The sequence below is a fragment of the Pygoscelis adeliae genome, unplaced genomic scaffold, assembly GCF_000699105.1.
Source record: "Pygoscelis adeliae isolate BGI_AS28 unplaced genomic scaffold, ASM69910v1 Scaffold123, whole genome shotgun sequence".
NCBI lineage: Eukaryota > Metazoa > Chordata > Aves > Sphenisciformes > Spheniscidae > Pygoscelis > Pygoscelis adeliae.
In genome coordinates this window covers 2,414,327-2,428,413 of record NW_008824650.1, presented here as the reverse complement: position 1 = coordinate 2,428,413, position 14,087 = coordinate 2,414,327, and the positions used below count along the sequence as shown (strand labels likewise).

The window sequence follows — 14,087 nt, the reverse complement described above, 5'->3', positions numbered from 1 at the left end:
AGGGAACAGGAGAAACATGGTGCACTTGAGGAGGCTGTTGATGTGCCTTGGGACAGCTATTTCCAGAAATGGTGTTTAGTGAAGAATACGATTTGGTATTTGCGCTCTCTAATTTTTGCTATTGTGATGGAGCAGTCCTTTCTTTTTATTACTGGAAGTGTCTTTTGGTTTCTAAAAATCCGTAGAATAGATACAAATGCCGAGACAGCTATGTATGTCTTCATAATAAAGTGCAGTTAGCTAATTAATCCCCCTGGCCTTGAGTTCAGGACAGCAAACTCTTTTTTTCCTTTACACTCAGCTCCAGATTGGAAATAATTATTTTTAATGTGGATGCCAGATCTGGGGCCCTGCCATCTCCCACACATGCAGACACCCAGTGACTGTCAAATGTACTCCCATGCACTTGGTAGAGAGTGGGGCTCTGCTGCGAGGAGGGAAATGGCAGGGTTGTGGCCATTGCTAGAATAATTGCCTTTCTGCTTTGTACCTTGGCTGTGTGTGGTGCAGTTCTTGATGTGCAGGCAGTGATTGCTGCCTGAATAGCCTGATCCCCACCACATTGGGGGAAGAAAAATCATCAGGCTGAAAAGAAGTCTTCTGCTGGCCACCAGTTAGTTTAGGGTACGCATATAATTTAAAGCCAGAATAGAGGTGTCTTGTCTCACTGAGTAACTCTGTGGGGTTACACACATCAACATCTTAATGATTCTTGAGTGTTGGAATAGGACAACCTAATCCTCAGGTTCTGCAGAAAATCTCTTGGGTGACTTTTAGGGTGAGCATCATTGCCCAAACCAGGAGAGACTGCTAACTTGCTGGGAACCTTCGTGTTTGCTTTGGTGGTATACGCTTACAGTTTTGCATCCCAGGACAAGCTTCTGACCTGGATCTAGTCCCCTGTTACAACGTTACTCCAAATCAGACTAGGCAGTGTATTTGAACTGGAATGAGCATTTGGGCATCTGTAAAATTTTCCCTTCCTCCGTGATCTGTCATTAAAATAACTTAGCTGATAACTATGGCTTTTCAGTTACCTGAACACTCTTGAAAATCAATTTGCAAACAATGTAAGTCTCTGAAGTTGCTTGTATTTATGTAATTCCTTCTCCTTTTTCAAAGAGGCTGTCCTTCATGAAGAGAGGCTGTGCGATGAGACTTATGTTTAAGCTAAACTAGTAAAATGTAGTTTATACAGCAAAGTTGATATTCCTGAGGTAGTGACTACCTGGGGCCTGAGACTTTCATGGAGAGTGAAGAGGGGAAAGAAACTTGACAGAGTATGGCCAGCACGTGCTGAGCTCTGTTGTGTGTACTGTACTTGTACCATAAAGAGGGAAATCTTGATGTAATTAGAAAACAAAATGGGACTATTCAATGCTGTTTTTTTCTCCAAATTATCTGAAAAACAAAATGGTATTTTAAAAGGGAAGGAGGGTTCTTTTTTTATTGCAGGTTGGTTTTTTGGAGGGTTTTTTGGTTGGGGTTTTTTGTTGTTGTTTTTGTGAGCACACTTGAGTCCTAGGGCTTCCAAAGCATTACCATATGTTCCCTTTGGTATGTGATGTTTGTTGTTTACTCTGTCCATCAAACTGTTTTCCTTCCATAGTTGTATCACCTTCAAACCAACAAATGCCTGGTCGCCCAGGGCCACCCAAGTCAGAAAGGAGGCCTGGTGGTGGTTCGGGAATGTGACTACAATGATCAAAACCAGGTATGATATTCCTAATTATATTGAATAGTGATTCACATTCAATCTTACAAATTGCTAATATGTTTTCCTGCTGGCAAAGTGCCCTAGTATAACACCTCATCAGCCAGCAGGCTGATTTCAGAGTATCGTTTGAACCGCAAGGCTGGCCGAGGAAACCGTGGAGCTTACTGCTCTGTACCTACTAATGCTGAGTGTTGAATATTAGAATCTCCTATCTTTATGGCATGAATCTCGGTATGTGGCTGAAGACTATCCTTAAGTGGCTCCTGACGGGTTTATAATCCACTGATTGACACTTCAGAATTTGTAGAAGCTCTTTCAGTAAGTGTCTCATACCAGGATTTAAGGCAACCTTTTCCTGGCCTGCTGTTCTTTGTTTACTGTACAACTAGTCCTCTGCTGCTGGAGTGGCAGTAGTTTGGGGTGAATGAATGATTTGTTGTTATATTTAAATGGAAGGAATTATAAGGAATTTAGAAAATTCTTTGGCTACAGGTGAGGATTAATTGGGGATGGATGTGAAAATCTAATGAGAGTTTTTATATTACTCCATGAAGCCTTTGCTATTCCACCTTTATTCTTTGAGGCAACAGAAATTCAGGACTTGGATAAATAATCTTCAGGATAGAGAGATCTTCACCTAATACCGTAAAGACTTTTACCTAGCTAAGAACTACATTGAGAACGTTATGATTTAGGAGCCCATGGGACCCGAGTCTAAAAATTAGATCGCATCTAAAGAGAAAAGTAATCAAAGACACAGAATAAATGGAGCATGGGATGTACTGCAGCATAGTTTACCAAAGGTGGGTTGCGCTACCCAAACTTGATACTTTATGAAATGGGCAGTAGTTTTCAGGATATGGAAACTGCAGCGGTAGAAGCAGGATGATTTGTAATAGTCCCAAACAAAAAGTTGTATGCTTTGTCAACTAATGGGACTTTTTGCCTTCTACCTGTGGTCTCATCAGTTGAAAGTGACAGAGGGAGACAGTGTAAGGGGTGTTAGCCAGTGTTGGGATAAGTGTGGTTGGCTGTAGACACGTGGTCTCCAGTTGCCACGTAGACAGGACCAAACAATGCATACCTGCACTTTGCCTGTGGAGTACTGAGTAGTCATCGCTATTACCAAATTCTGGTCCCTGTTTTAAAGGTGAATGAATTTAAGCTGGAATGGGATTCAAAGTTTTCCTATGTGATCTCTTCCATCAGCTGCAAGAAAGTCAGCAAGTCTTGCTGCCTGTATAAATGTAATAGTAGCTGATTGGCACCAGTGATTGTACATTTACAGTGCCAGAAGTGTTAACGCTGCTTTCTGAGCCATTCAGTCTGTGAGTGAGAAACCAGCAATGACTTCCAGTGGATGATGTCCACAGTAAGAACAGATGGGTCCTCACAGTTACTGTTTCCCCTCTCCTTCCTGCAATATTTCTAATAGTGAACTGCCACGTGGCTGGAGGAGGAAGTCTGGTGTTTTTCCTTATCAAAACCTTTTTCTGATTTTTTTTTTTTCCCCCTCCTGGAGACAGAAAGTTCAGTTAGCCTTTTGGTGTTGAGAAAGACAATCCTCAGATCGTTGATCTTTGGCTTCTTTTCTCATGAATCTAGTTTACTAGTGGTAAATTAAGCAATTAGTTCTCATAAAAAAAAACCCAGCTGGCTGTGCCATCTTCTTTCACAGTGATTTTGTTCTCCAACCAAGTATGTTAACCAACACTATGGTTTTCTGCCACTGGACTTATCTTGTTCTCTTAATAAATCCTGAGTGCATTCAGCCAGCTCTCTTTCATATCCTCTTGAACAATCTTGCTATAGATACATGACAAGAATGTAGAGAAAGATTACACTTAACTAACAGCTTCTGCTTATAAAAATAGCAAGAAACTTCCTGATTATTGGAAGCTTCCAACTGTTGTTTCTGGTAACACTCAACCCATTGGCATTTTCAGCTGATTTTTGCTCTAGAACCATCTGTTTTATGCCTTTGGCCTAATAAGAAAGCCTGTGTTGGGTCTGGTGAAAAGCAGGTACCCAGCTGTCCTGTCCCCTGGATGCCCACTGGCAGCAAGTTAAGTGTGTGGTGCTTAATACACACAGTGCAGACAATTATTCTGGAAGAAATCAATCTGCACTTTGCGAGCACTATTTTTGTGTCTTTGTTTAGTGTTTTACTGAGCCAAAGATGGTATTTTTGTAGAATTTTTGCTTTTTCATGAGTGTCTAATTTTGTATTTTGACCTCATGTAAGCTTTCGGCATCCTGTGGCCACAGCTTAGCTGTGCTTTCTGTGGAACTAATTTGATGCCACTTGGTGCTGATTTCATTTGATGCCAGCTAATTTTTCCCTGAGGAACACAAATAAGTTATCACTGTTTATCTCTTTCCAGGCTGCTTTTGCTCTGTGAATAGATAACACCCTCCCTTGAAAAATACATGCTACTGCTCAGTAATTGAAGGAGCAAGGTGCAGTCTACCTGGGAAAACATGCAGAGGGCTGGGAAAACAAAACTGCGCTGCCTTAAGACTCATTGGTTGGAAAATGATCTTCTGTGTAAGCTTTCGACTGGAAAATGGTCTTCTGTGTAATATAGACGATTCATGCATGTGAGAGCTGACCTTGAAAAGTGGGTGTGTGGGGAAACCAGACTCACTGAAGTCATGAGATTGGCCTTACAAGCAAGACTGTTTTGCCTTTAGTGTATGCTTGCTTTGTTTTCTCTAGCCTTCATGGCTGCTAAGAAATTTCAAATTCTCACTTAACTCCTTGATTTAAAAGAAGTAACAGATGTTGTGTAACTTGCAGTTGTATCACCATTATGAATAATACTTTTAATTGAAGTTGACTTACATGATCATCATTAAGTAAAGATAAAAATTACTCAAGCACATCAAACTATCCTGTTTTCTAGGACTTGACATGACAGTGACATTCAGTTCATCTTTGTGCTATAGAAAGAAAAAGCAATAAGGGAAGTGGTTCTCACAAAGTTGATGCATTTAGAAAATTTTGTCTTTCTCTAAGTTAAAATGAAAACTGGGTCATTTCATTAACTGTAACAGTTATACTCAGTCTGGGATAATACTGGGGATTGAACACAAATTTAGGAATAAGCGATGAAGATTTTGTAGTTAGAAATAATAGCACAAGTAGAAGAGGTGACAGGATCTTATAGAACGAAGGTCAGTGCAGAGAGGTCTGAAGTAACAGAAGAAGCAGAAAAATTGATTGTGAAAATTGTAAACAGAAGACTAACATGGAATGAGAAATTTTGTAGTTGAAGAGTGGTCGTGTGAAGGAACTGCCAAGACTGCCAAAGTAAACACACTCTCCTGAAGTTCAGTAGTGTGTCTGACCATTTTCTGGAAACGAAACTGAGAATGCACAAGGCAGTGCACACCACAAACTTCAGTGTTGAAGGAGGATAGAAAATATTTAAGCGCATTGAAGGATCATCGTGAAAGACTGGAGATGTCTGAAAAGAGCAAGTAAGAAACTGTGGTGTAGATTCTACCCAAAACCATCATGCCAAGGTTAATCAGGTGGTGATTAGGAGACAAGTATGCTGAAGCAGGCTTTGGGCTAGATACTGTCCTAAAGGAGGAGGAGTAGAAGTAGTTACTGACAAACTTGGAAGAGAAGCATCAAGGAACACTAAAAAGGAAGGTTTTGGAGTGAAGCACAATGGCCAACATAGGACTAACTAGTGGGAGTGTTTGTGATCTAACAGCTAAAAGACGACTGGGTTTGTCATGTAGTGAATGCCTTCTTCCTGACCTAAATGCTTAAAGCCAAGTTCCTTTTCCAAAAAATCTCCTCTTAAAGTCCACTGAATTATGTGGATTTTTTCTACTGTTTGTTTTCAAATACTCTAGGTTGACTCTTAAGCTTTACTTTGTGTTGTTATAACCTCTCCTCTGTGCATTACTTAATTTCAATAATTTAACCTTTCTCTTACTTAGCAATATATTAAGTTTTAAAAATGTGACTGTTGCCATTCCAGCTGGGGATGGTGCTAAGGTGTCGAAGCATGTGCATCTGTGCTCTGGGCCTTTATAGGATAACTGATTTGAGCAGGGCATTTCAGAAAAGCTCTGTTAACACTCTTGTAGCACTTTATAAATGTAAGAATATATGCTTCACAAACTGTTCAAGAGTCAGAGTCTAGAAGGATGTGCTCACATGTGCAGTTCTTCTGTAAGATCTTTCTCCCTAAACCTCTAGATCATGGCTGTTAGTTTGCTTTTCTGATACAACATGTGTCTAGAGTGAGTGTGAAGACGTGTAAGTTAAGTCTGCTTGCTGCTTTTCCATAAACTATTGAAGGAACACAATTCTTTGGTCCCTCTAACAGTTCTCATGAAATATCAGCAACACACTGAACTGTGAAACAGAAAGCATGTGTCTGCTTTGGAACGACCTTCAGGAGGATGTTGGGTTTTCAGGGTAGCAATAGCTTAAAATAGTGATTATAGACCACCAAACTTTGCTGTTTCTGATGATTGTCACAAGTCATTTGGTGCTGTGATGTCATTGTTATCCATAATAACAGGAGCTCAAGTATATGCAAACAGCTGTGATGATGCAAATTGCTAAGCACATCTCTTCTTCAGAGCTGAGGCAGCTTTTTTGTGCTCTTAAGCTGAATTTCTGTCTTTTTAAAAACTGTCTGACAGAATAATACAGTAGTGCCAATCTAAGCAACAGATTGTAACTGATGAAAGTACTGGAATGCTTCTCCTGTTGGCATGGTTCACAGCAGGGATTTTCTTTCACACAAAGGGCCGTTTCTGTAGCAGTTACTGTCTTGTATTTACTGAAAATTTTCAATGCATTCCTCTAGTGCTAATGCAATTTGCAGACCAAGTAGGAGTGTATATCCACAAAGCTTTGCCGGTTGGCCAGCCATGCCTTTTGCTACACTCCACTGCACTCTGAAAGGCAAAGGGTAGGCTAATGCTTCCTGGTTTATTTCGTATCACTTTGAAGTATTTATTCCCTAGGAACAGTGAGCTTCCCTTTTCTACCTACTACAGATTCTTTGATTTATTGTTTTTTCCCTAGGTTGGGTGATAGGTTTTGTTTTAATACAGTTGTCTGTATTGACAGCGGACTCAAACTTCTACAGGTAACTCCATTTTTCAAAAGGAAATGGTAGTATGGGCTGTTCTCCTAGATGATGAGGCACCATTTGAGCCCTTTCCTCACTCGAATTTCCTCTGAAGTACTTCGGCTAGCTGTTATCTACTTACATTAATCTCACTGTAGGAATAATTTCATTTTTCACAAAAAAAAGTTCAGTAACACAGCCCTGTATCTCTTTATTATGGTAAAAAATAATCCCAGAGGGGGATCACTGGGATATAGGGGTTTAGGGAGGGAGTGAAAAGCATGCCTCCTTCACCAACAGTGGCAACCCGAAACCAGTTAGGAAATCCAAATATTAGTAAAATGAGAGAGCAAAAAAGCTCCACTATCCAGTCTTCAGCAATGTCACACTGCTGTCCTTGCAAGCAAAGAAACTCTAGTCATCGCTGAAACTGTTCATTAAGCTGTATATGAGGAGAAGCCCTGTTTCTACCCACCTGTCTGTACGTAAATGAGATTAACAAAGTCATCTTAGCAATCAGTCCAGGAGAAGGCTAGGTGATTTGTTTGTAATATATGGGGGTGAAGTAAAATCCTGAAGGTACTAGAAGCCCTAGGAAACCTCAGTCTTAGATCCGTCAGTAGTCTGAACTACCTTTTGAGGGGACTAAATTCAAAATCCTGCGTAAAAAGGAAAAAAAAAAAGTTTATACTAACAGAGTTCGTACTTTGGACCTCCTGCCATTTATTTTGTCCACGAGACCTACTGTAGCACATGCTATGCATCTGTCTGTAGGTGACCAGAAGGATACACGTGCTGGCTTTGCTCTAGCAGTGAGAATGCTTACCCCAGATCTGTGGGTCCCATTTCCATTATGGGAAAGTTGAGCCAGCTGCTGCGGTCCAGGTGGCTAAGCACGAGCAGGACCTCTGTGCCCCTGTAGCCAAAGGTGAAGGCATTGACTCTGATGAGTGGGAGACTTGGGCAGGCATCTGAGCACTGCCAAACCTGAAATGCTTTGCCTTAGGGAAGATCTGTAGGTGCTCCGGGGACATCTAGGACCTCAGCAGGGTTGGTTGGAAGCTGAATGGACCTCTGCACTCCAAGACTGAAGGGGTCCTTGCACCTTTCCTCTTACCCTGTTGCCTGTGTTGAGAGGCAGGGAAAAAAAGAGCTGCTAGAAAGAGGCCAATCCTCAGCATTCACCAAATCATTTATTTAACCCAAAACTTGATCAATTTCATTATGGAGAAAGGTTTTTCCATAACATCTGCCATTTGGGTTTTATTTGAAAACAGAAACAATTCATTATATTCTAATTGCATCCCGGTGTTTTTCTTTGATTCCAGTGAAAATGGTCAGTGATTTTCCTCCAACCTGTGGAGCAGATCAGTCATTAGCATGTGTCTCTTGGGGACAGCAATTAAAGGTGCTGCTTTCCTCTGTGGTGGGAGCTGGGCACAATTCCATTTTTAGAAACCGAAATCTGACAGTGATGCTCTCCTAGGTGTTAGGAAGTAGATGCAGGACGAAAATGTCCTGCACTTCATCCATTACCTTTTTTAATAAAATAAATTTTAAAAATGTCTTTTTTTTTGTAGAAAATACATAGGAGGATAAAACAAGATGTCACTCAGAACTGAGGTATAAATCCTAGGCAGGCACCTTCTTGATTATAGACTTTTGATATTGTGCTTGAGTCTGAACTCAAGCAAGTCATGGACAAAAAGAAAATGAGAGCAGTTTATTCTCCTTGTAGATCAGATACCAGTGGTGCTGGCTGCCAGGAGATGTTTCCTTCCTAAACTGGGCTGTTGCTCCTGACAGCCTGTGACAACAAGAGCTAAACATCGTCCTTCCAGCCTTCAGCAGCAAAGTAGCTAATAAATTTTGGAGTATGCAAAGACTTGCAGTTATATAACAAAAAACCCCATGGGGTGGCTTTGCTTTTCTCGTGTGCTTCAATCTGTTAATAATCTGCAAGTTCATACCGATACACTAATCTGAATTTGGAACCATAACTTGTCCCAAATTCAGGCCTTTTTTTCCTCCTTCCTTTGTTTGCTACACCAAACACATAATTAGTTTGAAATTAATTTTGGTGGTCTTGTATAAGCCTTTCTGGAGAAGTATCACACTGGCTTTAACCACTGTTGTGTGTTCTTCGCCATTACTCAGCTTTTGATTAAAGGTCTGTCCCTGTGTCACTGCAGTCTTCTCTCTCAATTCTTACTAGTTTCATCTGTTGTTTGGATTTGGCTCCATCATTATTATTCTTCTAATAATAATACTCTTCTGGCAAGTCCTGCTATTGCTCCATTCTCTCCTCCTCTTTAATCTTGCCATGCTTTCTTTCTCATGACAGGGTTTAAACAGAAAAAGTATGTTAGAAGACACAGAACGCCTGAGGTTAGGGCAAATTTTAATGTAATACCTGCACTTTGTCAAAGGCGTCCTTCACTGTATTATAATAGGCACTGTGATAATGAATGTGCTGTATGCTTTTCAATCATGCTGTCCAACTGAGGCAGTGTCCTGAATCACAGCTCCCTCCAGAAGGCTGTTTGTAGTTTTATGAGACAAAAAAAAAAAAAAAATCAGAATTTGTTTTATTTACCTGACTTTTCTGCCTGAAATTTGATATTCTACACTCCGAGTGTGAAACTCATGCAGACTTGTGGCGGGGGGCGGTGATCACACAGCGGGCATGGTTACTGCAGCACTGAGCTGCATGAAATCCAAACGGAGCTGGAAGAAGAGTGCACCAGAAGAACTTAGCATGCCTGTAGGTACAGGTACTTCTGGTACAGTTATGAGGGGTTCAATTCCGTCTCATTCACAGAGGCAGAAGTCAAGGGGAATGGAGTTGATGGTGGCAAGCGAGGTGGATGAGCAAGGATGCCTCTTGTACATACCAGCCTGGGGTTCGGTCTGGGAGTGGCAGAAGACCGAGACACCTGGCCGGCTATGCTGTCGCCTGCTCAGCATCCAGAGAGGTTGGGAGATGCTGTCCAGGTGCCACGTGAATGCAAGGGCCCTGCTGTGCATTCAGAATAGTAGCTGTTTGGTGTCTAGCCAGATGGTCTCAGTATCTTCCCTGCACTGCAGAGTTACAGTTCTCACATACTTTCTCCTCCTTTTCCCTACCCCTTTCCAACCTAGAGTATTTTGAGGTGCACACACCAAAGTTCATCCATTTCTTTGCTTTCTGACCCAGGGATGAGAGTCTCCTGTTGTTTATGAGAGCTCCAGGTCCTCCGCCTAACTGATACTGGCCTAAGACTTTGCAGGCCTGAAGGCACTGAGGGAGTGAGCGGGGACCAGCAGCTCCTGCAGTTAGACCAGACTGATGGTCCAGCTTCCCTGAACCTTCAGCTGTTTCAGAATTGCCTTGCTCCAAAGCAAGGTTTAGGCAGCCCAGTGAGAGCTAGCAGGGTATGGGCATGAACTGCAGCTACTGAAGGTGCCTGATGGTATTTTATACCAACAATAAAAATACCTGCTTGTGCCCAAGTAGCACGTGGGAGAGGATAAACCAACAGGTTGAGTGTGTCCTTGCTTCTTGTTAGAGGTGACAGTGGTTTTCAGTGTGGTAACGGAGAAACTCCTGTAATGTCATGTAAATTCGGGAACCCAAATGCAGTTGAAGCTGGAAATGTGAACCAGTACATTCTTGCTTTGTACATGTGCGCCCCAGAGAGGAGCTGAATTCAGTGCCCACCACTATGTGAGCTGCTGGGATATTGCGTAGGTTCTTGAGGTCCAGATCAAGACACTTTCATGTTGGTTCAGCTAAAACGAAGTGGGTGTGATGTCGGAGGGCTGTGGTCTCCTTCTAAGCACAGCACAGCTAGCAAAAGCAGTTTGGCTGGGGAGCAAAGGACATAAACCTGTCAGTTATGGAGCATGTAGTTTCAGAACAGGAATGGTGAAGCGGTGATTTCTCTTGCTCCCTGGAGAGCAGTATGGAAAGTTTTAATAGCATCTGGATGTCAGCAATCATCTTCTAATTGAGTGAAGATCTCTGAGCACCAGGCCACCAGCTGCAAGGAGTAGGACCCTAGGACCAGTATGACGGGACTAACGTAGGCTACCTAGCACCAGAATTTGCACAGCCGATTTTGGTTTCTCATCATTCAGCATCTACAAGCTGACCCCAGAGCACAATGTTAAATAAGTTCCTATGTGTTTATGGACAAATGCAGCAGTTTCAAAGACGATTAGAGATACCTTTTGGCCTTGTGTGCCTGCCAAGCTACTTCCCCACAGCTCTTGGGCCACCTGCTGTCACCCAGCATTCTCCGCTGGCCCCCATGCTGGCTCCCTACCTGGAGTTGAGGCAATCCACCAGCCCCTCCTTCATGATTAAAGGATTGTCTTTGGATAAGGGGATTTACTGCCTGTCTTAATGACTTGGCTCGGAGAGTGGCCGGTCACCTGCTTGGAGACCCACCGCTTGCCTGTCGCGTTATCTTGTCCAGCTGCCTGGACAGGAGGAACATATGGGGGTTGCTTCATTTTAAAAATGCTAGTGCAGAGCAGGATCACGAGCGGTCCTTTCAGTGCCTCTGCGTGGGCTGACACCGTGTGATGTTGGGAAGGCAATAGAGCACTGCAGTTGCATCTCAGTTGCTGGAAAAAAGGCAGCAAAGAGGCAGCGAGCATTACAAGGCACATCTCTGACATCCAGATGCTAAAGTGCTTCCTCTGTAGCCGAACAAAAGATGCAAGGCACCTGCCCTGAAACATTGGGATAAATGTCTTTCCATCTTCTCTTTCAGGTCTGGATTTACAATGAAGATCACGAGCTGATTTTAAATAATCTCCTTTGCTTGGATGTTTCGGAAACTCGCTCGTCCGATCCACCTCGTCTCATGAAATGCCATGGGTCCGGCGGCTCACAGCAGTGGACGTTTGGGGTAAGTGAAGTGGCTGGCATATAGCACGTTGCTTGTAATTAATGTCTCGGTAAGTGATAATAGCACTAACAGGATATCAGGGTTGAGTTTAATTATGACCAAACCTCAGGTGTACCAAGCCAATTGCGCTGTACTAGGCCCAACCCACAGTCCAAGCAGCATGTACAAAAGTTACACAGCTTTGGTGGCTGCATTTCAGCCTGAACAAGACTTCCCTTGAGCTCTGGGACATGCAGGCATTTTCCTTTGCAACGGAGGAAGGTTTCTGCAGCCCTGTTTAGCCATTTTTCTGCTTGTCACAGCCACCTGCAGCACTGTGGCTCACAGGGACGTGCCAGAGAGAACAAAATCCACCTCGCAGCTCTTTGTTGTGTTGTGTTTGCGGGACTGGGAGACAGGAGCAGTCCATGTGGTGATTTCTGCTTAGTGCTTGAAGAAGCACAGGGCAGAGCTGAGCACTGAGAGAGGAGGTCTTTTGCAGTTGCTTCTGCCCTGTAATAGCATCTCGTTAGTTTAATGGCTTAGATTCTGGAGTGGCCGATTTCACAAAACTGAGCCAGTGCTGCGTGCACATGAAATTTGGCTCCTGGGTATTAACTCAGAGGCTGCCCCCTCACATGCCCTCCGCATAGCAGCGAGTCTGTAGTACGAACATCGTTGAACAAAGAAGAGAGCACTGGCAGAACTGCCTATTGCACTTCAACGACAGCTCTGCATAAACTGTCTTGGGTTCGTACCATGCTGCTCGTTGGCAGCACGAGTTCCTAAGCGCAGTCAAATAAGGAAGGCTGTTGCGGTCCAGGATGGTTTGGAGTTACGGAGGAAGGTATCGCGTGAGCCCAGGGTTGTGCGTGTCTGACACTTGCACCAGCAGTGCCACAGCTGCAAATGGTAGTGGAAGTAGTGAGCTGAAAAATTCTGCTGCGGATGAGATTGAAATTATTCAGGGTTCTTCAGCTTGAGTTAGCAGACAAGATTTTACGGGACTGAGAGAACAGACAACAGGATGGCCGTTGAAATACAATGCATGTAACTGTCAGGTGATACCTGTGATGGGGGGCAGGAATCTGGGCTTCATGTGTGAAACCGGGGCTTTGAGCTGGCCATTGCCACTGGGGGTGTGGGAGGTGGATCTGTAACAGCGTCACGCTGGTGCTCATTAATGATCAACAACAGAAGTGAGTGAATCGAATATTAGGATTGATTAGGAAAGGAATAGGGACCACAGCAGAGAAATGTCATCGCACCACCGTACTGCACATGCTGGTCGCCTCCTCTCAGAAAGACTAAGCTAGGGCTGAGGAAGGATCAGAGGTGGGTGGCAGGGCAAATTGGAGGTGTGGGGCACCTTTCGTGTGAGGAATTTGTGAGCAGGCTGAGAGTCTTTAGATTAGAGAAGTGAAGACTTGTGAGAGGGAGGGGAAATATGTTAGGTGTGTGAGTCACTGGTACAGAGAAGGGCCAACCATGCGCTGTCGGTTACAGTACAAGACTGGGGGTGGGGGAGTATTCTAGAGGAGCGTTCTGTGTTCTTGCCATGTTCTCCTGCTTCACTGGACATCTGCTTATGGCCATAAGCAGTGACACAGAGCCCGGTGCAGCTGTTCTCACATATCTGCTCCCTCCAAGCGGGAGAGCAGGACGTTGCTGCCCATGGGAGCTGTTGGGGCTGTGCAGAGAGCCCTTTCCAGACAGAAAAGGGGCCCCCAAAGCAGCTGCAACAGGCTGATAGTGGGGGGAGATGACAGGGTCCTCTGGGGAGAAAAAAAAAAAGAGAAGAAAGATCTGTTTCCTTCTCACACTTGACTAGGGTCAGGCCTTGCCCTGGTTGTGGGGACCCACCACGCACGAGGGACCTGTCACCCTGTGTGGCAGCTCCCCAGCACGTGGATGCTGAGGGCAGGGGCATTGCTAAGGCTGGGCCAGGTGCAGAGCAGGGACCTGGCTGTGCCTTGTGGGCACCCTCTTTGCTGAGTGCTGGGGAACGGTTTTGATCATCTCTCCACCTCATTAAGAGGCTACGGTGTAAACATGTAAAAATGGCCTCAAGTTGCGCCAGGGAAGGTTTAGATTGGACATGAGGAAAAATGTCTTTACTGAAAGAGTGGTTAAACATTGGAACAGGCTGCCCAGGGAAGTGGTTGAGTCACCATCCCTGGAGGTATTTAAAAGACGTGTAGATGCGGCGCTTAGGGACATGGTTTAGTGGGCATGGTGGTGTTGGGTCGACGGTTGGACTCGATGATCTTGGAGGTCTCTTCCAACCTTAATGATTCTATGATTCTAAACAAAAGAAGAACCGCTTCCTTGTAGGGGCGTGAGAGCCTTTGTTTCAAGGCCTGAACGTGGTTATGGGATGTGCTGTAC

General features: G+C 43.9%; 1 protein-coding gene across 1 annotated transcript in view; it reads left to right on the top strand.

The window, feature by feature from the left end:
• The window catches only part of GALNT11 (polypeptide N-acetylgalactosaminyltransferase 11), a 47,251-nt gene that overhangs the window by 32,178 nt on the left and 986 nt on the right, over positions 1–14,087 (top strand). Inside the window, exons 10-11 of the mRNA XM_009322492.1 lie at positions 1,610–1,714; positions 11,583–11,720. Of these exons, the coding sequence (XP_009320767.1) occupies positions 1,610–1,714; positions 11,583–11,720 (243 nt within the window). The remainder of the gene's footprint in view (positions 1–1,609; positions 1,715–11,582; positions 11,721–14,087) is intronic.